Genomic DNA, 22,272 nt, shown 5'->3' on the forward strand with positions numbered 1-22,272 from the left:
CTGTTCCCGTACCTGTGCTGAAGGCTTGCGGTGGGGAGAAAAGCCCTTCTCCGCACCGCCAGCCTGGCAAGCGGTCTCCATAGGAACGCATTAATTGATTTTTAATGCATTCCTATGGGAAACCGTGCTTCGCAAGACGAAAAACTCGCAAGAAGAAAAAACTTGCGGAACGAATTAATTTCGTCTTGCGAGGCACCACTGTATTATGTAATTTGGAGGAAATTCCATTCCTAGAAAGCAGTTTAGGTGCAGGAAGCAAAATATGCAACCTGAAAAGACAAAAGAGTTTTGGTGAACTGCAGTACAGCTGTACCTTGGTTGTTGAATGCCTTGGTACTTGGATGTTTTGACTCCCGAACGCCACAAACCCAGAAGTGAATGTTCCGGTTTGTGAACGTTTTTTGGAGGCTGAATGTCCGACGCAGCTTCCAAATGGGTGCAGGAAGTTTCTGCAGCCGATCGGAAGCTGCGCCTTGGTTTTCGAACTGTTTCGGGAGTCAAATGGATTAAGTTTGACAACCAAGGTATGACTGTAATTATAATGAGTAAAGAATAATTTAACAAATATTAACGCCTTGACACTAAATACATTTAGAAAGTTTTTTCAACTAGGGTTGTCTGTATACTCTAAGGGTATGTTTCTGGTGTGTACAGAGACAGCAAACATATGAATATGTTTTATTCATAAACCAGAGTACTGTTCTGAATCCTAACAGTATACCTGAAGGAACATCTCCACCCCCATCGTTAGGCCTCGTTCAGCGAAGGGACTTCTGGCAGTTCCCTCACTGCAAGAAGTGAGGTTACAGGGAAGCAGGCAGAGGGCCTTCTCAGTAGTGGTGCCCACCCTGTGGAACACTCTCCCATCAGATGTCAAGGAAATAAACACTATCTGACTTTTATAAGACATCTGAACGCAGCTCTGTTTAAGGAAGTTTTTAATGTTTGATGTTTTATCGTGTTTAAATGTTTTGTTGGGAGCAAACCAGAGTGGCTGGGGAAACCCAGTCAGATGGGTGGGGTATAAATAAATTATTATTATTAATTATTATTATTATAAACACTCAGAACTGATTTGCAGTAGAAATCATTAATTCAACTAGGCCTCAGAGGATCAGATATTTAAGGATGATAGGCACAACAGCTACTACAGGAAACAAATTATAGATTCTGGTTATTGATATTAGAGCTAAGGAACTGATCACAGGTCACAGTAAACTGTCAATGGATTTTTATTTCATGGCATAACCTTGGCCATACATTATGTCTTTCTCATGTGACATGTAGGACAGTGTACAAACCACATGGAATAATCCAATATAAACTCTCTCACACATACAACTGAATGACAATGGCTTCCCAATACATGTACACACATTAAAACATGTGGAACAACCACAATTTTAATATTACACAAGTCCCATCAAAGTATCAAAAGTATGCTTAATAATAGAGCACATGAGAAAGACTGGGACAACTAGCTTTAAGGGAAGTTGTAGCTTTCTAAGCTCCATCTTAGGGTCATTCCACATTATGAGATGGAAGAGCAATCCCAGTTCTGCCATTGTGTATATTTGACAGCTGCAGCTAATTATGGCTCCTTGATTAGTGCTTTAGGTGTGATACAAGTTTTCCTAATATACACATTTAGGTGTGCAACATCACTTCACATAATTAGACAGCAAATCAAGGCCATTCCAAAATAGGATCAAAAATCTACATTCTTAGGCATCTTCTAGGACGCAGGTTGTATTGTATGTACACATAACGTTTGTAAATTTTCAAAAATAAAAAAGAAATTTAAAAAACATCCTGTAAGATTTCAGGGCTTACAAAATGTTTAGCACAGTTCAGGAAAGAAGGTCTGCTCAAGCCACTAACATGTTACAGTATCCTGGAATATTGAGGATTAGAACCAGGCCACGGTGTGTGTGTGTGTGTGTGTTAATGAATGTGTGTCATGAGGTTAAAAGACTGATCTTTGCAATACAGGGGATGCTTCAGAAAAAAGAAAATAAAAAGGACATATTTCCCTTTCCCACTCTTCAAACCCTCCTCATTACATAAAGTGGTAACATGTTCAGGCCCTGTGCCCTCAATCACTGTATAGCATAAAGCAGTTGCCAACATTTTTGGACTAGTGAGCACATTTCAAATTTTGAGAGTGTGCTGGGGGCACCAGTCGCAACATAGCAGCCATGGAGAAGGCATGGCATAACACAAAATGGCTGCCATGTAAGTGTGGCATAAGATAAAAATAGAGAGACAACCACTTCTGACAACCTTATGCTTACAATGGGTAACAAACTATTTCCTGCTGGTCCAGATTATGGAGATCACATGTATACACAAACAGATGCTGTTGCTGTCTAATAAAAGAGAGCATTCCTCAGTACTAGAAAAAATATACAAGGGTGCAACCCCTTTCACATAAAACTCCCCTCCACAAACTCCTAAGGCTTCTGCTGATAGATGGCTACGCCTTTAACAGGTGCACACCTCAAAGTTTATAGGTACAATGCAAAAATTTGTTAAGAGGTTCCACTCTGGCATGTGTGACAAACCCGCCTTCATCCCAACCTAGCAGCTGGAAAAAGCCTGCTAGACCAGGCCAACTGCCCATCTAGACCAGCATCCTCTTCTGACAGTGGCCAACCAAATGCCTGTAGGAAACCAGCAAGCAGATTTAAAGCTCAAGAGCATTCTCCCTTCCTGTGATTTCTAGCAACTGGTATTATTCAGAATTTTACTGCCTCCAATTGTTTTCCCCTCTTCAGCTGCAAGGCAGAGAGAAAGGTGAGGGGGAGATTTGTTGCTTGTGTATTATTGTACTTGGAGAACTTCAGGAGCACAGTAGCAGAACAAACCCCTTCACCTTTTTAGCTTTAAGTGGTGGGGGATAGGTCTCTGATTTCTTTACTATGGACAACATCTTACAACTACAGGAGTAGTTCTGGCCTTCTCCCACTACCATGGGCCAGCCAAAATTTGTGCACCTTTGCTTGCAATCTATATAACAGCCCTTTTGGGGATGCTAAGATTGTCAGAGGAGCTGCTATTGGTTTGTTCCACTGTCCTCAGAAGCTCACAGTGGTGTGGGAGAAGGCATTCTCTGTGGCAGCCCCTAAGATATGGAACTCCTTCCCCACAGGGGTCTGTTTAGCATTTTCATTCTACAACTTTCAGGGAATGTTGAAGACAAATCTCTTACAACCTGGGCTTTGACAGTTGATGTTTATATTTTTAAGACTTTTGAGGATCTCTCCCTCATTACAGTCGATCAGGTATATGAAGACGAGCAGCAAAGTCAGTCCTCAGGGAATGTGCAGGCGACCTTGGAACGGACAGCTCATGGAAGAATCCCGACCAGACCTAAGAGGAGGCGTGTAGTGGTGATAGGGGATTCCCTACTGAGGGGAAAAGAAGCAGTGATCTGTGGGCCTGACAAGATGTCTCGGGAAGTGTGCTGTCTCCCTGGGGCTAAGATCCAAGATGTAACTGAACGACTGCAAGGAATCATAAAACCCACTGACAAATACCCCTTCCTCTTGGTTCATGTGGGAACCAATGACACTGCAAGCAATAGCCTCCAGAAGATCAAAAGAGATTATGAGGCTCTGGGCAGGAAATTGAAGCAATTAAATGCACAAATTGTCATCTAATCTGTCCTCCCAGTTGAACGACGTGGCAAAGGAAGAGAGGGGAAAATAGTGGAAGTGAACAACTGGCTTCGCAAATGGTGTAAACAGGAACGGTTTGGATTCTTAGATCACGGACTGCAGTTTCTTGAAGATGGACTTCTGGCAAGCGATTGGCTGCACCTCACAACGGTTGGGAGGAATGTTTTTGCAAAAAATCTCAGAAACCTCATCAGGAGGGCTTTATACTGACTAATGTGGGGGAGGGAGACAGTGCTCCTGAAGGTAGGAGTCTATCAATTGATGAAGATGATCATCTAAATGTCATAGACCGAATGGAGCAAACAGCACGCAGACCTAGTGGTGGGAGGAAAAAATCCTTCAATAAGAGACACGGGGGAATGATTAATGGACTTCAATGTCTGTACACTAATGCGCAAAGCATGGGAAATAAACAAGATGAGCTTGAGCTCTTGGTACAGCAAACTAAATATGACATAATAGGCATCACTGAAACCTGGTAGGATAAGTCCCACGATTGGAATGTAAAAATGGAGGGATACAATCTATTTCAGAGAAACAGACCAGACAAGAAAGGAGGAGGAGTGGCGTTATATGTCAGCGATGTGTATACCTGTGAAGAGATCCAAGATTTAGAACCTCAAAGCCAAAGTGAGAGCATTTGGGTCAAAATTAAGGGAGAGAAGAATAACAGGGACCTCATTGTTGGAGTTTACTATAGATCCCCAAGACAAACGGAGGACATAAATGATGCCTTCCTGGAACAGATGGCCAAGCATGCAAAAGGAAGGGAGATATTGGGATGGGGGACTTCAATTACCCGGATATTTGTTGGATGTCAAACTCAGCCAAGAGCATAAGGTCAACCAGATCCCTCACTGGCCTTGCAGACAACTTCATTGTCCAGAAAGTGGGAGAAGCAACAAGAGGAACAGCCATTTTAGATCTGGTCCTAACCAATGTTGATGACCTGGTTAGTGGGGTAGAAGTGGAAGGATCATTAGGTGCGAGTGATCATGCTCTTCTGAAGTTTACTATACAGCGGAAAGGAGCAGCCAAGCATACTAGGACTCAATTTCTTGACTTTAAGAAAGCCGACTTCATAAAACTTAGGGAAGTGCTGGGTGAGATCCCATGGACAGTAATACTAAAAGGAAAGGGAGTTCATGATGGCTGGGAGTTTAAGAGGGAGATAGTAAAAGCACATCTTCAGGCAATACCAATGAGACGGAAACATGGAAGGTGCCTAAAGAAGCCAGGGTGGCTATCTAAAGAACTTTTAACTGAGTTAGGATTAAAAAAGGATGCGTACAAAAAATGGAAAAGGGGGGAAACCACCAAAGAGGAATTCAAACAAATAGCCAGCACGTGTAGACACAAAGTCAGAAAAGCTAAAGCACAGAATGAACTCAGGCTTGCTAGAGAGGTTAAAAGCAACAAAAAAGGCTTTTATGGGTATGTTCGTAGCAAAAGGAAGAACAAAGAAACAGTGGGGTCACTCAGAGGAGAAGATGGTGAAATGCAAACAGGGGACACAGAAAGGGCTGAACTCCTCAATGCCTTCTTTGCCTCAGTCTTCTCCGATAAAGAAAACAATGCCCGACCTGAAGAATTTGGAGCAAATGATTCAGCAGAGGAAACACAGCCCAGAATAACTAAGGAGATAGTACAAGAATACTTGGCTAGTTTAGATGTATTCAAGTCTCCAGGGCCAGATGAACTGCATCCAAGAGTATTAAAAGAACTGACAGATGTGATCTCAGAACCACTGGCAGTCATCTTTGAGAATTCCTGGAGAACAGGCGAAGTCCCGGCAGACTGGAGGAGGTCTTGGGCCCAGTCTTATTCAACATCTTTATCAACGACTTGGATGATGGACTCAAGGGCATCCTGATCAAATTTGCAGATGACACCAAACTGGGAGGGGTGGCTAACACCCCAGAGGACAGAATCACACTTCAAAACAACCTTGACAGATTAGAGAACTGGGCCAAAACAAACAAGATGAACTTTAACAGGGAGAAATGTAAAGTATTGCACTTGGGCAAAAAAAATGAGAGGCACAAATACAAGATGGGTGACACCTGGCTTGAGAGCAGTACATGTGAAAAGGATCTAGGAGTCTTGGTTGACCACAAACTTGACATGAGCCAACAGTGTGACGCGGCAGCTAAAAAAGCCAATGCAATTCTGGGCTGCATCAATAGGAGTATAGCATCTAGATCAAGGGAAGTAATAGTGCCACTGTATTCTGCTCTGGTCAGACCTCACCTGGAGTACTGTGTCCAGTTCTGGGCACCACAGTTCAAGAAGGACACTGACAAACTGGAACGTGTCCAGAGGAGGGCAACCAAAATGGTCAAAGGCCTGGAAACAATGCCTTATGAGGAACGGCTAAGGGAGCTGGGCATGTTTAGCCTGGAGAAGAGGAGGTTAAGGGGTGATATGATAGCCATGTTCAAATACAGTGGTGCCTCGCAAGACGAAATTAATTCGTTCCGCAAGTCTTTTCGTCTTGCAAGTTTTTCGTCTTGCGAAGCACGGTTTCCCATAGGAATGCATTAAAAATCAATTAATGCGTTCCTATGCAAACCGCCTTCAGACCAGGTCCGGGGACAGTCTGTCCCCCGACCTCTTCTGAAGGCTGGCGGGGGGCGAAAGTCTTTGCTTCCCCCCCCGCCTGCCTTCCCGGGACAGCGGAGACTTTTCCGCTGTCCCGGGGCGATCTTAAAATGCTGGCGGGCGGCAGCGAAGGTTTCGCTGCCGTCCCCCAGCATTTTAAAAGCCCCCGGGACAGCGGAGACTGTTCCGCTGTCCTGGGCGATCTTAAAATGCTGGCGGGCGGCAGCGAAGGCTTCGCTGCCGCCCGCCAGCATTTTAAAAGCCCCCGGGACAGCGGAGACTTTTCCGCTGTCCCGGGGCGATCTTAAAATGCTGGTGGGCGGCAGCGCTGCCGCCCGCCAGCATTTTAAAATCGCCCCAGGACAGCGGAGGAATTCTCCGCTGTCCCGGGGCGATTTAAAAGCCCCCGGGAAGGCAGGCAGGGGGACAAAGACTTTTGCCGCCCGCCCGCCTTCAGAAGAGGTCCAGGACCTCTTCCTAAGGCTGGCGGGGGGCAAAAGTCTTTGCTCCCCCCCGCCTGCCTTCAAAAGCCGTCCGGGATAGCGGGAAGCACTTCCCTGCTATCCCGGACCGCTTTTAAAATGCTGGCGGTGGGGAGCAAAGCCTTTCGCCCCCGCCGGCCTTCGTGGACCTCTTCTGAAGTCCGGAGGGGGGGAAAGGCTTTGCTCCCCACCGCCAGCATTTAAAAGAGGTCCCCGAGATTTCCCTATGGGCTTTCGTCTTGCGATGCAAGCCCATAGGGAAAATCGTCTAGCGAAGCGTCGCAAAAACCAAAAAACCCTTTCATCTTGCGGGTTTTTCGTCTTGCGAGGCATTCGTCTTGCGGGGCACCACTGTATATAAAAGGATGCCACATAGAGGAGGGAGAAAGGTTGTTTTCTGCTGCTCCAGAGAAGCGGACAAGGAGCAATGGATCCAAACTACAAGAAAGAAGATTCCACCTAAACATTAGGAAGAACCTTTGCTTTTTATATCAGTCCTGGAGGTTTTGTTAAATATGATTAGAAGGGACCAGTTGGTTAAAGGTATTCAGGTCGGAGTCAAAAATTATAAGCTAAGGGCATTTGCAGATGACTTAGTGTTAACTTTGCAACAGCCAGACACTAGTACCAAAAGAGTATTAGAATTGAGATATTTGTCAAGTAGCAGGATTTAAACTGAATAAACAGAAAACGAAAGTGCTGGAAAAAAATTTAACAATGGAAGAAAAAGAGAGATTTCAGAGTGAAACTGGTTTGGAAATAACGAAAAAAGTGAAATACCTGGGGGTGAACTTAACATCTAAGAATGTGAATTTATTTAAAGACAATTATGAAAAATGTTGGACAGAAGTAAAGAAAGATCTAGAAATATGGTCTAGGTTGAGACTTTCCTTGTTAGGCTGAATTGCTGTTATCAAGATGAATGTATTGCCTAGAATGTTATTCTTATTTCAGACCTTACAGATTTTGGACAAGATGGACTGTTTCAAGAAGTGGCAGAAAGACATATCTAAATTTGTCTGGCAGGGCAAAAAGCCCAGAATAAAATTTAAGATTTTAACTGATGCAAAAGATAGAGGGGGCTTTGCCCTGCCGGACTTAAGACTCTATTATGAATCAGCAGCTTTTTGCTGGTTGAAACACTGGTTACTTCTTGAAGACACAGACATTTTGGATCTGGAAGGGTATGATAATAACTTCGGTTGGCATGCATATTTATGGTATGACAAGGCAAAGGTGTATAAAAGTTTTAAAAACCATATTGTCAGGAAAGCATTATACAATGTTTGGATTCGATATAAAGATTTGTTGGAAAGTAAAACTCCCAGGTGGTTGTCACCAATGGAAGCCAAGGCGGTGAAAAAACTTAATATGGATTCTAATTGGCCAAAATACTGTGAAATCCTAGAACAAGATGGTGAGAAGCTTAAACTTCAGAGTTATGAGAAACTAAATTTCAAAGTTCGAGATTGGTTACATAACCATCAGATAAATGAGACATTTAAGCAGGACAGGAAAATAGGATTTCAAAAGGAGAGGTCAAAGTTAGAAGCAGAACTGTTAGAACCCAATACTAAGAATTTGTCAAGAATGTATAACTTGTTGTTGAAATGGAATACACAGGATGAAACAGTGAAATCAGCTATGATTAAATGGGCACAAGACATAGGTCATGATATTATGTTTGCTGACTGGGAACAGTTATGGACCACTGGTGTTAAATTTACGGCATGTCATGCCTTAAAAGAAAACATAATGAAAATGATTTACAGGTGGTACATGACCCCAGTCAAGCTTGCAAAAATTTACCATCTGCCCAATAACAAATGCTGGAAATGTAATGAGACTGAAGGTACCTTTTACCACCTTTGGTGGACCTGCCCAAAGATCAAAGCCTTTTGGGAGATGATCTATAATGAAATTAAGAAGGTCCTTAAGTGGACTTTTCCTAAGAAACCTGAGGCTTTTCTCCTGGGCATGGTTGGCCAACTGGTGCCAAAGAAGGACAGGACTTTTTTCATGTACGCTACCACAGCAGCAAGAATTCTTCTGGCAAAGTATTGGAAGATGCAAGAACTACCTACTCTGGAAGAATGGCAGACAAAGGTGACAGACTTCATGGGACTAGCAGAGATGACCGGCAGAATCCGAGACCAGGGGAAAGAGACAGTGGAAGAGGACTGGAAGAAATTCAAAACATATCTTAAAAACTGTTGTAAAATTGAGGAGTGTTAAGATGTCAAGGGGTAAGAAGTAGAGAATTACAGCTGTAACTAATAAGTTTAAGGAAATCTAATGAAAGGGAACTAATAGACAAATTGACTAAAGGGTTGCTAAAGAATTGCAGAATAAGGATGCAGCGAAAGGGAGGTATGGGGAAGTCGGAGAAAGAAGGTGTATGAAATTAAGGTTATGAAATTATATATGTTTAATGTTTCGTATGTTTTTGTTTTGTTTTGTGTTTGTTTTTTATTATGTGTTTGAAAAATGAATAAAAATTATTTTTTTTAAAAAAAGAAAGAACTTCCTGACAGTAAGAGCTGTTCGACAGTGGAATTTGCTGCCAAGGAGTGTGGTGGAGTCTCCTTCTTTGGAGGTCTTTAAGCAGAGGCTTGACAACCATATGTCAGGAGTGCTCTGATGGTGTTTCCTGCTTGGCAGGGGGTTGGACTCAATGGCCCTTGTGGTCTCCTCCAACTCTATGATTCTATGATTGTATGACTCCCCTCATTTCTGGAATTGTAAGCCGTTTCTAACATTGTTTTAATTGTTGTAACCCACCTTGGGACCTTAGGATGAAGGGCAGGTGATAAACAATCACAACCGCAATGTAAGTCAGCGCTATCCTAATATTGCAGATATACTGGGGGAGGGATGAGAGCGGTTCTCCAAAGGTTACCTACGGAGTTCATTGTTAGTATACTAGGGAATTCCTCCTTTGAAGCTCAGTCTCATAGCTATAATACTAAACCAGGTGAAAAATAATTTTGAACTGTTACACCTAAAACACATGGGCAGAACAGCCATTCCTAACTACAGGCTTCACGGAAAGTGGACACCTTTCAGCCACAACCTCATTTTACTCTGAAGTATGACCACTGATCACAAAGTGACTTAGACCCCAACTTAAGTGTATATAGAAAGGAAAGTTTCACATGTGTTCTGCAAAGACGACCCTGCATTAACAGATAGGTAGCCGTGTTGGTCTGCCATAGTCAAAACAAAAAAAATTCCTTCCAGTAGCACCTTAAAGACCTTAAAGACCTTAGTTGGTCTTTAAGGTGCTACTGGAAGGATTTTTTTTTTGTTTTGACCCTGCATTAAGACACAGGTCACCTTGAAAAATCCCACAATCATCCTCCCTGTCTCATTCCGTTAATAGCTCAGCCAATAGAACATAAGACTCTTAATCCTGGGTTTGAGCCCCATGTTGGGCAAGATTCCTGCACCGCAAGGGGTTGGACTAGATGACCCTTGTGGACCCTCCCAACTCTACAATTCTATTATTCTAAATGGAGGTCCTAAGCCAATTTACTGGATTTCTCAGTCAGTCCAATAGAGAATGCCTTACTGTTAGGATTCATATCTTGTCTTAAAACCATCCAAGCACTTTCAGCCTACAAAAATCAGCCACCAGGCAGCCTTGGTAGAAACCCCCTCTTAGGGGTCCAGACTTAGCACGGCTACAACGTATCTATGAATAGGATCCCCCCAGTCTAAAAGCAATCACTGGGGAGGGGAATTTCAGGCGAGGGGTCTTGGCCCCGCACAGCTGAGGAGCCCGTCGCCAGCAAGCGCCCAGAACGGCTCACCCTTGGATGCCGGGGCTGTAGCGCTGCCTGCTTTTCCACGGGGTGCCCGGAGCGGGGCCGAGCGCGGGCTGGGCTTCGGGACAAGGCCCGCCGCCGCCGCCGCCGGAGAGCAGGTAGTTCATCCCATACGTGCTGGCCTTGTTCTCCCGTTTCCTTCGGCTCGGGTGGTACTGGTGCTGGTGGAGGTGGCGGGCGGGCAGGGGCGGGGGCGAGGCGTCCGCCGGCCTCGGGCTCTGCGCCGCCGCCGCTTCCCCGCTCCGCTTCGCCGGCTTCCCCACGGGCGAGGCCTGGCGAGACCCCGAGGGCGGCAGCGGCGGCGGCGAGGGGAACGAAGGCGGCCCGCCGGGGCTGTCAGCGCCGGACTCCGCGGAGGAGGAGGAGGAGGGCGGAGGCCCCGGAGGAGGCTTGTGCAGCAGCAGCAGCGGCGGCGGCCTCTCGGTCAGGAGCGGCGGCGGCTTGGCGGCGGGCGTCGTCGTCAAGCGGCACAGGGAGTGGCGGGCCTGGGCTGCCTGAGGGAAGGGCGGCGGCGAGGAGGGCGTAGACGGCGAGGAGGAGGAGCCGGAGCCGCCTCCGCCGCGGCCCTGCGAGGTTTCCCAGATCTGCATCCAGAGCGCATTGGCGGGGCCTTTCTGCTCGGGCTGGATCCAGGCCACGCGGGGATCCATCCATCCATCCGCCCCGGCGCCTCCCTCCCCCCGCCCGTTCGCTCCCTCGCTCGCTCACCGGCCTGTCAGGCGCGCGCGCGCAAGGCCCCGACTTGTGAGGCGGCGCGAGGGGGCGGGGAAGGGGCGGCGCCAACCGCCTCAGGCCCCGAGGCCGCGCGCCTGCGCCCTGCTTCGCCCCGAGCGCCTAGAGCTAGAAGAGGGGAGAGCGCAGAGGCGCCTTCGGGTCGCTTCAGGCAGCCAAGGCAGCAGCTGGGCTCGGCACGCGGAAGAGGCCTGACCAAAGGCGGAAGGCAGCCGCTTCAGGAGCCTTAAAGCCGCGGGAGCCCGTGTGCTGAGCAGCCGGCCTTCTCGGGGACCCCGGGAGCGTGGGCTGCCAGCATCACGGGGCGCACAGAGGATGCATGCGCATTCAACTGCCGAATAGCATCCGGCGAGATTCAGTGGTCCACAGACTTGGAGGAAGCCACCTGATAAAGGAAGGCTTTTTTTTTCACCTGCTGGCTTTCTAACTCCTTCCCCGCTTGCCATAAAGTGGTCGTTTATGCATAGCAAAAAAGAGAGGACAAACGCATCAAAACAGAGGATGAAAGATGACAGGGATTTGCATATGAAATGCCCCTGCAAATTTCTACATATAGATGGAGATTTAGAAAAAAATACTGTCACTTAAATACAAATACATCTGAATAATAATAATTTTACCCCACCCATCCCCAGCCACTCTTGAACCATGGCAGGGAAGACTTTAAGAGCTATGTGCCTGCTTAATCTGTGTCAAGGTGCTAACTATTGATGGGCAACTTCAAGACCCCTCCTGCTGTCCCCTCTTGTGGAAGGGGCATTGGGTGTTGCTCACCAGAGGCATTTCATCCCCCAAGCTCGGCACGCTCCCTCAGTTGTTCATCCTTTGGGAAACGCATTTGGCTGGGAGCTTGCCCTGAGAAGAAAAGGATTAAAACAACAATTTTTGCCTTGGCAAGACCAGCCAAAAATGATAGATGCCTACCAATAGCTCTTGATGAACCTGTCATGTTCTATTGTACAGCAAGTGGCCATCAGAACACCTTGTGGCAGTAAACTCCATAAGGTAATTAAATGTGTAAAATATCCACTTCCAACCATATGTCCTGTACCTGCTGCTAATCATCTTCAACAAAGGCCAAACTTTGTTCTTAACAGTCACTTTTAAAAAGGAAAAGAAAGCAATAGCAGCTACAGGGGGCACTAATGATTTTTAGGATTATGTATAGCAGGTAGGTATGGGGGAGTTAACCCTTTCCTTCCTTGACACCATCCTGACAAACATAACTCCTCTGAAGCCGCTGTGTGCATTGGGAGGTAAGCTCCCATTGGCACCCAAGAAAATTAACAATTTTGGAGGAATGTGCCTTTTGCTGTTGTTAGAACCACAGCAGGGGAGGAAAGGATTATTTTGCTCCTCTTTGCCAGGTTTGATCCTTAGTCCTACCCAACCAGTGGCTGTTATTTGCATGATTTTTCTAAAAAACAGTGACAGCTCTGTTGGTTTGTTGCAGCAGAAACAGAGACTCTTGTGACTGATTTACTATAGTATGCTTTACAGGACAATCCTAGGCACAGGGAGGTGGTACAGAGTAAGCTGGTGCAAATGAGGTGTGCATAAACCTATCCTGAGCCCATTCAAAGTCCCAGGGAGGGGGACATGCTGGCCAGTGTTGTTATCAGGGGTGGCTCAGAGTTTTCCTGCCCCCCCCCCCGAGGGATCTGCATGTTGGGACCTGGGAGCAAACCACAAGGCTCTGGGAGTGTGGAGGCCTGGGGCACCCATGTGGGGGTGCAAGGGATATTTGTGACAACCACCAGCCCTCCACATTAGGAAGAGGGTGTAGCTGAGGCTCCCCTCTCCTTCCAGAGTGACCAATTTCTGGGAATCAGGCTCTCCCCAATGACTTCCATGATGCAATTTGAGTTAGAGAACCCTTTAAGCTGATTCACCTCCCACTGAGTTCCTGGCTGAGCTGAATGAGCTTAGGGTGCAGCATATATCCCTGACCCATACCTGCCACACTCTATTTTCAGGGTTTTCACTGGCTTGCAATCTACTGGGCTTGGCTGCCCCAGTTGGGTCCCTACTGTGCTGGGATGGAGGAAAGGGCATGGGCACCTTTTTGGCTGAGCTCGGTTGGGGGAATCAGCTCAGCTGCACCAGGAGCCTTCCAATTCAGCTGGAGTTCCACAACATCCTAACATGCTCAGCCTGGCAAATCTTGCTATAGGACTGTCCCCTCAGTATTTAAGGTGCAACAAGATGGTTGTGCTGTTGTTTGTAAAGTACAGTGGTGCCTCGCAAGCCGAAATTAATCCGTTCCGCGAGTCTCTTTGTCTTGCGGTTTTTTCGTCTTGCGAAGCATGGCTATTAGCGGCTTTAAGAAAAAGGAAACAAACTCGCAAGAACTCGCAAGACGTTTCGTCTTGTGAAGCAAGCCCATAGGGAAATTCGTCTTGTGGAACGACTCAAAAAACGGAAAACTCTTTCGTCTTGCGCGTTTTTCGTCTTGCAAGGCATTCGTCTTGCAAGGTACCACTGTATGTGCTAAACACAAATGTGTGCTTGGTCCTGAATGCCTCAATTTCCACTGTGATGAGAGAGAGAGGAGTTGTTTGTCCATGGTGGCCAACTGAGGCAGAGAGTAGAGTGGGCTGATGGTGCTCAGCTGACCTCCAGATGGGCTGTTGGTGCATTGTCCCTCCACTCCATCTTGGGGTGCATCAGTGACCCAAGTGACCAGGGGTCAGGTGAGCACCTCTGGCCCACGACACCATCTAGTGGTCAGAAAGCTACCTTTGGTTTGTTTTTTTTCTTCATGATTTTTATTGTTTTTAAACCATAACAAACAAAAAATAAAACAGTTTACATCTTATTATCACGAATTCCTTTCTTTGAGACTTCCTTCAACTTCCCCTCAAATCATCCATGCCCTTATTTAACAAATTTACGCAAATCCTAGTTTATATTGACATTATTTTCTCTTTTCATCTTTTTCTCTTTAGACAATATTCCTACTTTTTCACAGAGCCTTTTTGAACCCAACTAGCGTTATCTGACCTTCACTTCTATTTTCCAGATACTCCACAAATTTCCCCCAGTCATCAATGAACCTTTGGTCTTTTATATATCTAATTTCCCCCGTCAATCTGTCCATCTCCGCGTAATCTAACAATTTTGCTCTCCATTCCTCAACCGTCGGTATGTTCTGTTGTTTCCAATTTTGAGCTAGTAGGACTCTTGCGGCCGTTGTTGCATATTGAAAAAATTTGCCGTCATTGTTCTTTATATCCCTTCCTGCTAATCCTAACAGGAAAGCCTCCGGTTTTTTTCCAAAGGTGTATCTTAGTATACTCTTCATTTCATTATATACACTTTCCCAGAAACCTTTGACCTTTCTGCATTCCCACCACATGTGGAAAAAGGATCCCTCTTTTTCCCTGCATTTCCAGCATTTGTTACAGGTTTTATATATTTTTGCTAACTTTGCAGGTGTTATATACCATCGGTAAAATATCTTCATGAGGTTCTCCTTTAACGTTATACAAGCTGTAAATTTAAGGTTTTTTCCCAAAGTTTCTCCCATTCTTCGTAGTATATGTTATGACCGATGTCCCTTGCCCACTGAATCATCACCGACTTCACTTCCTCATCTATCAAATTCCACTCTAATAGCAGATTGTACATTTTAGAAATGATTTTATAGTCATTGTTTATTATTTCAGTCTGGAATTTGGAATCTTTGTCCACATATCCTCTCTCTTTAATATCTTGTTTAAACATTTCATTTATTTGGAAATAGTGTAGCCAATCAAATACTTTTTCTTTAACCTGATCGTACGGTTTCAATTTCCATGCCCCCCCTACTATTATTAACAGTTGTTCATAGGTTATCCAATCGCCTCTCATATTTACCTTTTTCACACTCATAACTTCTAATGGGGATAGCCAGTGTGGTACTTTAGGTTCTAGTAGAAATCTGTTCCTCTCCCAAACTTCCATCAAAGGGCCTTTAAAGATGTGGGTTTCGAAACCCTTGTGTTTCCTCTTTCCCTGCCATAAGTACGCGTGCCATCCTGCTCTGTTGTCAAATCCCTCCAGATCTAATAGTTCCTTATTTTCCAATTTTATCCACGTTTTCACCCAGCAAAGACACGATGCCTCATAATAGTGTTTCAGGTCTGGCAGGGCAAAACCCCCCTTCCTTTAGCTTCTGTTAACAGTTTAAACTTAATTCTTGGTTTTTTGCCCTGCCAGACATATTTTGAGATCTCTCTTTGCCACTCTTTAAATATCTTAGTGCCCTTGATTATAGGTAAATTCTGGAACAAAAATAACATTCTTGGGAGCACGTTCATCTTGATTAAGGCTATCCTGCCCCAGAATGACAATCTCAGCTTCCCCCACCTCTCAAGGTCCTTCTTTATCTGTTTCCATACCTGCTCATAGTTGTTCTTAAATAAATCTATATTTTTCGGGGTTATCCATATTCCTAGGTATTTCACCTTTTTGGCCACCTCTATTTCTGTTTGTTGTTGTATTTCCTCAATTACCTTCGAGTCCATGTTCTTCACCATTATTTTAGTCTTTCTTTTATTTAATTTGAAGCCCGCCACCTTACCAAATTGTTCAAGTTCTTCCAGTATCTCTTTTATTGAACTCAACGGGTCTTCTGTTGTTATTACTAAATCGTCTGCGAACGCCTTGACTTTGTATTCGTTTTTACCAATTATAATCCCTTTTATCTTCTTATTTTGTCTTATTGAATTCAGAAGTACTTCCAATACTATTATAAATAACAGCGGGGAAAGTGGGCAGCCCTGTCTCGTTCCTTTCGCTACCGTTATTTCTTCTGACACCACGTTGTTTATAATCAATTTAGCCTTTTGCTCCGTATAGATTGCCTTTATTCCGTTAAAGAAATTCGAACCGACCTCCATATATTCTAACTGTTTTAATAAAAAGTCCCATACTATATTGTCGAATGCTTTCTCTGCATCCACGAACATCAATATAGCTTGCTTTTCGTACCTGGCAGACAAATATTCTATAGTATTTATTATATTTCTAATATTGTCTTTCATTTGCCTGCCAGGTAGAAAGCCCTCCATGGATATATTCTAACCATATATTTTTAACTCTACTTGCCAGTATCCCTGCAAAGATTTTATAATCAACATTTAGCAATGAAATCGGCCTATAGTTCTTGACTTGCAGTAGGTCTGAATCTTCTTTTGGGATTAAAGTAATGAATGCGTCTTTCCATGTGTCTGGTATTTCTTTTTCTTTCAGGATATTCATTACTTCTCTCAGTGCTGTCAATAGTATAGTTTCCATTTCTTTATAGTAGCTTGCCGTGAAGCCATCTGGGCCCGGAGCTTTCCCTCTTTTTAATTCTTTTATTACTAATTTTATTTCTTCTGTCTCTATTGGTATATTCAATTGCTCTTTTTTCTCTATTGGGATCTTCTGCACCTGCTTATCTTTCAAAAATCTTTCTATTTTCCTCTGGTTATTTCTCTCTCTGTTTTTATATAATCCTCTATAATAATCCAGAAAAGCTTTCCTTATTTCCTTGGGGTTAGTTATTTCTTCTCCATTCACTGCAATTTTATTTATTGTACTTTGTTCCTTTCTTTTTTTAGTCTGCCATGCCAGGAGCTTCCCTGACTTATTCGCAAACTCAAACGTTCTTTGTCTTAGTTTTTTGATATTCCATTCCACTTCCCTGTTTATTAATGTTGCATACTGGGCTTGCAGGACTTTAATGTTTTCTTTTATTCTCTTATTAATAGGCTTTTTAACTAACTTCCCCTCATAGTCCATTATCTGTTTCAGAATGTCCTTTTTCACTTTTTCCCTTCCTTTATTTTTAATGGCATTCTGCTGAATGAAAAAGCCCCTCATCACTGCCTTGCCTGCATCCCATACCACCTTAGTTTTGGTGTCTTTGTTCATATTATCCTTAAGGAATTCTTTCATCCTTTTCTGCGCTTTTCCGACTATTTCTTGATCATCTAAGAGATAATCCTTCAGTCTCCATCTAAAAGTACCTTCTTCCAGGCCTTTCAGTTCCATTTTTATTGGATTATGATCAGATATTGTTTTAGCCTGGATCTCTACCTGTATAATTCTTGGTGTTAATTCATTCGAGACCCAGATCTGATCTATTCGGGACAATGACTGATTGGGCTCAGAGTGGTACGTAAATTGCTTTACCAGAGGATGTCTAAGTCTCCAGGCGTCTATTAGGTTACAATTTTTAACCAGTGAAAAAAAGGATCTGGGCAGCTTCCCTTCCTTACCCCCTCCGTCTCTAAGTCTGTCCATTTCTAATGAAACCACCCCATTCATATCCCCCAATATGATCATTTTCTGGTCTGCATAATCAGCTAGTTTTTCTTCCAAGATTTTATAGAACTCAGATTTATTGTCATTCGGGGCATATAACCCCACTATAATCAAATTTTGTCCATGCCATTTAATTTGTACCATCATTATCCTTCCATTTTCATCTTTAAAGATTTGTTGGTCCTCAATTTGATTTTTAACATTAATGACCACACCTCTTTTTTTAACTTTGTCAGATGATATGAACTCGTTTCCCAGTCTTTTATTTATTAAAATTCTTTTATGTCTTCTTGCTATATGAGTCTCCTGTAAACAAATAATGTCTACACTTTCTTTTTTCAGGATTTGTTCAATTTTATTCCTTTTTTCCCTCTCATTTATCCCATTAATATTCCAACTCCAAATCTTTAACACCATGGTGTTTAAGCTTGACCTAATTTACTTCCTTTTTTATATTTCAGCTGTTTCTTCTTCCTCCTGTTCTTCTTCTTCTCCTCTTGTCCCTTCTGCTTCCTCCTCTGTCTCTTCCTCTGCACCTCCTGCTGCCTCTCCTATTTTGTCTTCCTCTTTTTCTAGTCTCAGTTCTTTATATTTTCTGTCAGAAAGCTACTTTTGGGGGCTTAATCTGGTCCGCCGGTCAGTTTCAAGCCAGCTCCTGTGGCAGTTTATTTCCTGGGGTAAAATCAACAACTTTGGTTGGCCCTCATGGCCCTTCACTTCATCAAATCTGGCCCTTTTTGAAAAAAGTTTGGACACCACTAGCTTTCCCTAAGCTATGAAAGCCCCAACTTCTTTTAGCCATCCCACCCAGGGAAGGTGCTCCAGTCTCAGGTTACCGGTTAATTTCTGGTGTCGCTCAGCTGAAATTGGTTACCTGCTAAACTAAGAAAAGGCTCCTGATTCTCAACTCTCCGGCTTGTCACATATTTGCCTCTCATAAGTTTCTATATGTTCCAGAGATTCTTGAAACAGATCTGACTCTCTCATAACTTGATTCTGGTACAATAATAATTCACTGTCTATTTTATTAGGATGAATCTGGAAAATAACAGAATAGTTAACATTTAATCTGCTCCGGAAGATTAACTTCACAAAAGTTCTTTTTGGGTTAATAAAGGGACACTGGATAGTTGAATTAGAACTTGGATAATAAAATGACTGTTATTTAAAAGAGTTCTTGCCTTGAAAAATGACAAAGCAATAAGTTGATCTCAATTATCCTCTCTACTATTGACATTCACAGCGGTTTCTTGGGAGATTTTTTTACTCTGGTATCAAAGTACATCTGTACTGTACTATTCATACTGTGTGCACACATGCTTAAAACAAGGCTTTCCAATTTTAAAAACACTGATGCAGTAAGAGGGGGGAAAAGTCCCCTGCTGCCATACATTATACCAATGTTCCAGGTTCATATTATACCAGGTAGAAAAAAATGCTTTTATTAGATTTATGAAGTAAATAATTCCATCCAACAGCATAAGTTATAAGAGCTTTGCACTGAATTTGTGTGCTACCTGACAACACATTTCTCAATTCTTCATGATACTGTGGCTTAATGGTTTCTATTTAAATTTAGCTTTTTCACAGAACAGACTTATTTCAAATTGACAACAAAATTATTAGAGACCTATAGAGATCTAATTTGATCCACCCACCAAGAATGACAGCTTTACAGACAACTCACATTGCTTTTCTGGCATTTCACAAAGGAAAAAGTGAAAAGACATAACTGTGGCTATAAGATATTGTCTGTACAGTACAATAAATGGAAACTGGGATAGCTCAGTCATAAAGGATGAGGCTTTTAATCTCAGGTTTGTGGTTCGAGCCCCACATTGGGCCAAAGATTTCTGCATTGCAAGGTTGGATCAGATGCCCCTTGCAGCTCCTTCCAACTCTACAATTCTATGATTCTATGAAATATCCCACAAACTTAATATGGCACTAACTTAAGACCTTTATGACACCATGTTAAAACCTTCCTATTTTCCCAGGCATTTCACTGCTTGTGACAAGCTATACTGACCCCTATACTGTTGATGTTTCACTGTTGCAGATGCAGTTATTGCAGTTGTTTATTAGTGATGACTGGCATGTTTTTACTGGTGTTTTTATTTTATTTGTAAGTCTATTTGCAGACTATTTTTGTATTAGGCAATTTATAAATCATAGAATTGTAGAGTAGCACTTCAACAGAAAATTGTGGAGAAGATACTTGGGCTAAATAATTCCAAAGTGCTCTGTTGTCTGCGAACTGAGACATCCTGGCACCTAGAAAACTGAAGTATTTCCCAACCCCAGTAAGAGCTTATTCCTCATGAAGAATCTCCCATAATACAGTGGTGATCTAACTCTTCTTGGCACTGCTAGGCCCAGATGAACTGGAGTTCAAAGGTTATGCTCCCATGCCAAGTTTGTATATGACTAAGCCATCGGATATGACTAAACTGCGGGAGGCAGTGGAAGACAGAAGTGCCTGGCGTGCTCTGGTCCATGGGGTCACAAAGACTAAACAACTAAACAACAACGACTAAACAACAACAAGCCATTGGATTAGCCAAGGGAGGTGATCATGTGATATTAGGTATGCTTCGTTTTCACAAAATAGCCTATAACATATTTATAGGTGATGTATGCCATACAGGACAAAACATATTATTTTCCTTAAAATTATTTTGTTTTTGCTACCTGCCTTTCTGCAGAATGACTCAAATCCAATGAGGCTAAGCAGCTCAGAAGATGAAGCAGTTGCATGTCAGATTGCAATAAGCTGCATGATATGAAGGAAGTTTTTGACAACTGCTCTGTGAACAGAAAGCCAGGAGAGCAGGCCAAGCAGGCCAGGAGACACCAGGAGCATGGCTTCTGCTGCTCCAGCTGGAAGGTCTTCTCTGCTGCCCACCCCCCAGGTTTAGTAATCTGGGTATGTTTTAATGTGCATTGATGTTGTTCTTGAGTCCCTTTGAGTTTTGTATCAAGTAACTCAAAGTTCAAGAAGCACCTGCAAAGGAAGAATCAGAAGCATGCTTTCTGGGTGCTCAGAATTCTTCCTTTATCTGAGGCTTGGACTTTCCTGTGCTCAGCGCCATGTCTTTTTCACTCTATAAGACACACCCGACCATAAGACGCACCTAGTTTTAGAGAACAAGAAAAAAATATTTTTTCCCTCTCTGCTCAGCGCCCCTTCAGTGAAGCAGCAGGAGAAACGGAGCCCCTTCCATTTCTCCTGCCGCTTCGCTGAAGGGGCGCTGCGCAGAGAGGGAAAGCTGCGCAGCACCTCCGCAGCGAAAGCAACGCAAAGCCTCCTGAGCACAGCGGGAGGAGTGCTCCCGCTGCGCTTAGGAGGTTTGTGCGGCTATCGCTGAAGCCAGGAGAGCAAGAGGGATCGGTGCGCACCAATCCCTCTTGCTCTCCTGGCTTCAGCGATAGTTGTGCAGCCTGCATTCGCTCCATAAGACGCACACACATTTCTCCTTACTTTTTAGGAGGGGAAAAGTGTGTCTTATAGAGCGAAAAATACGGTACATCAGGCCCAGGAAAGACAAAACCCAGGGAGCAAACCTCTGAGGCTTGGAGGGCTAACTAGGCTCACAGGCTGGAGATTTCTACCCCTGCTAAAAAAAAACCTCTAAAGAAATAAATTCTGCAGACTAAAGATTCATTGGCTATAGGAGCAAATTACTATCAGTAACTGAAGGATTGTGCATCTGAGTATCACTGGGAAAACCTTGGTTCAAATTCCCACTCTACCACGAAACTCACTGAGTAACCTCAGGCAGTGGCTCTTTCAGCCTAACCTATAAGGTTGATGTCCAAGTGCCCTGTCAAGGGCAGGAGTCCACAGGATCCAGCCTGCCAGAATAAAAGGATTCCCCACCCCTGCAGAAAACAGAATGCCATAGTAAACATATGTTTTGTGCTGACCTGCAGTAAGTACCCAGAAATCTAGTGTTGTGACTAATAACCTGCACTTTAGAATTTTGTAAATTTAATATATTACATATCTATGACACACCAGATGTTGTGGGACTAGAATTCTCATTATCCCTGACAGTTGGCAAGGAGCTGGGAGTCCCAACAATCTCTAGATGGCCACAGGTATGTTAGACAGTATCTAATGGCCCAATCTATAAACTTAAATATAAGACATTCAAATCAGTTACATAGCAAAGCATCCACTGGAGAATAATTAGGAGGGGGAGAGGAGAAAGATTTCAGAACTATTAGGAAAAAGCTGAAATTGGTGAACTTTTTGAAAGGATACACACATGACTTTTTACATCGTTATGAAGCCCTTTACAAACACATAAACAATCCATCAAGCCCCGCTGAATATAATGCATCTTACTGGGGTTGCAGCCGTACAGCAGAACCCTATGCCTACTTCTAGAAAATGAACCCCCGTGGTGTTCATGGGGTTGCGGAGTTGGCCATAACTCGGGTGGCTTTCGAAGAGGGCTGGACCCATTGAGGGCGGAGAGGGCTCTCCGGGCTCTCTACTCGTCGGGAGGCAGCCGTGCTCGGATCCCCTGGGGGCTCAGCTGGGGGGCTGGAGCGGAAGGGCCGCCCCCAGCTTCGGGGATCTCTGGCGAGGGGCGAAAGGGGAGCGAGCAGGATGAGGCCTCGGCAGGAAGGGCAGCAGGCCAGCTCAAG

The 22,272-nt window shown here is 44.0% G+C and overlaps 1 protein-coding gene and 2 long non-coding RNA genes across 4 annotated transcripts in view; all 3 read right to left on the reverse strand.

The window, feature by feature from the left end:
• The window catches only part of TENT4A (terminal nucleotidyltransferase 4A), a 35,018-nt gene extending 23,724 nt beyond the window's left edge, over positions 1–11,294 (reverse strand). The window contains exon 1 of one of the 2 annotated variants that reach the window (XM_081917809.1): positions 10,576–11,294. In XM_081917809.1, coding sequence (XP_081773935.1) covers positions 10,576–11,240 — 665 coding nt within the window. In that variant the 5' untranslated portion in view covers positions 11,241–11,294. The remainder of the gene's footprint in view (positions 1–10,575) is intronic. The other variant, XM_081917808.1, reaches the window with a different exon arrangement.
• Positions 1–22,272, reverse strand: part of LOC309373639 — a 101,210-nt gene that overhangs the window by 74,337 nt on the left and 4,601 nt on the right. The window lies entirely within an intron of this gene.
• LOC309373618 lies at positions 13,812–22,192 on the reverse strand. Its single transcript, XR_014170099.1, has 3 exons — positions 21,968–22,192; positions 18,227–18,654; positions 13,812–14,061 (listed from the first exon to the last, which is right to left on the reverse strand). It is a non-coding gene; the product is annotated as an uncharacterized lncRNA (long non-coding RNA).

This window comes from Podarcis melisellensis, assembly GCF_964234715.1.
Source record: "Podarcis melisellensis genome assembly, chromosome: 7".
Classification (NCBI taxonomy): Eukaryota; Metazoa; Chordata; class Lepidosauria; order Squamata; family Lacertidae; genus Podarcis; species Podarcis melisellensis.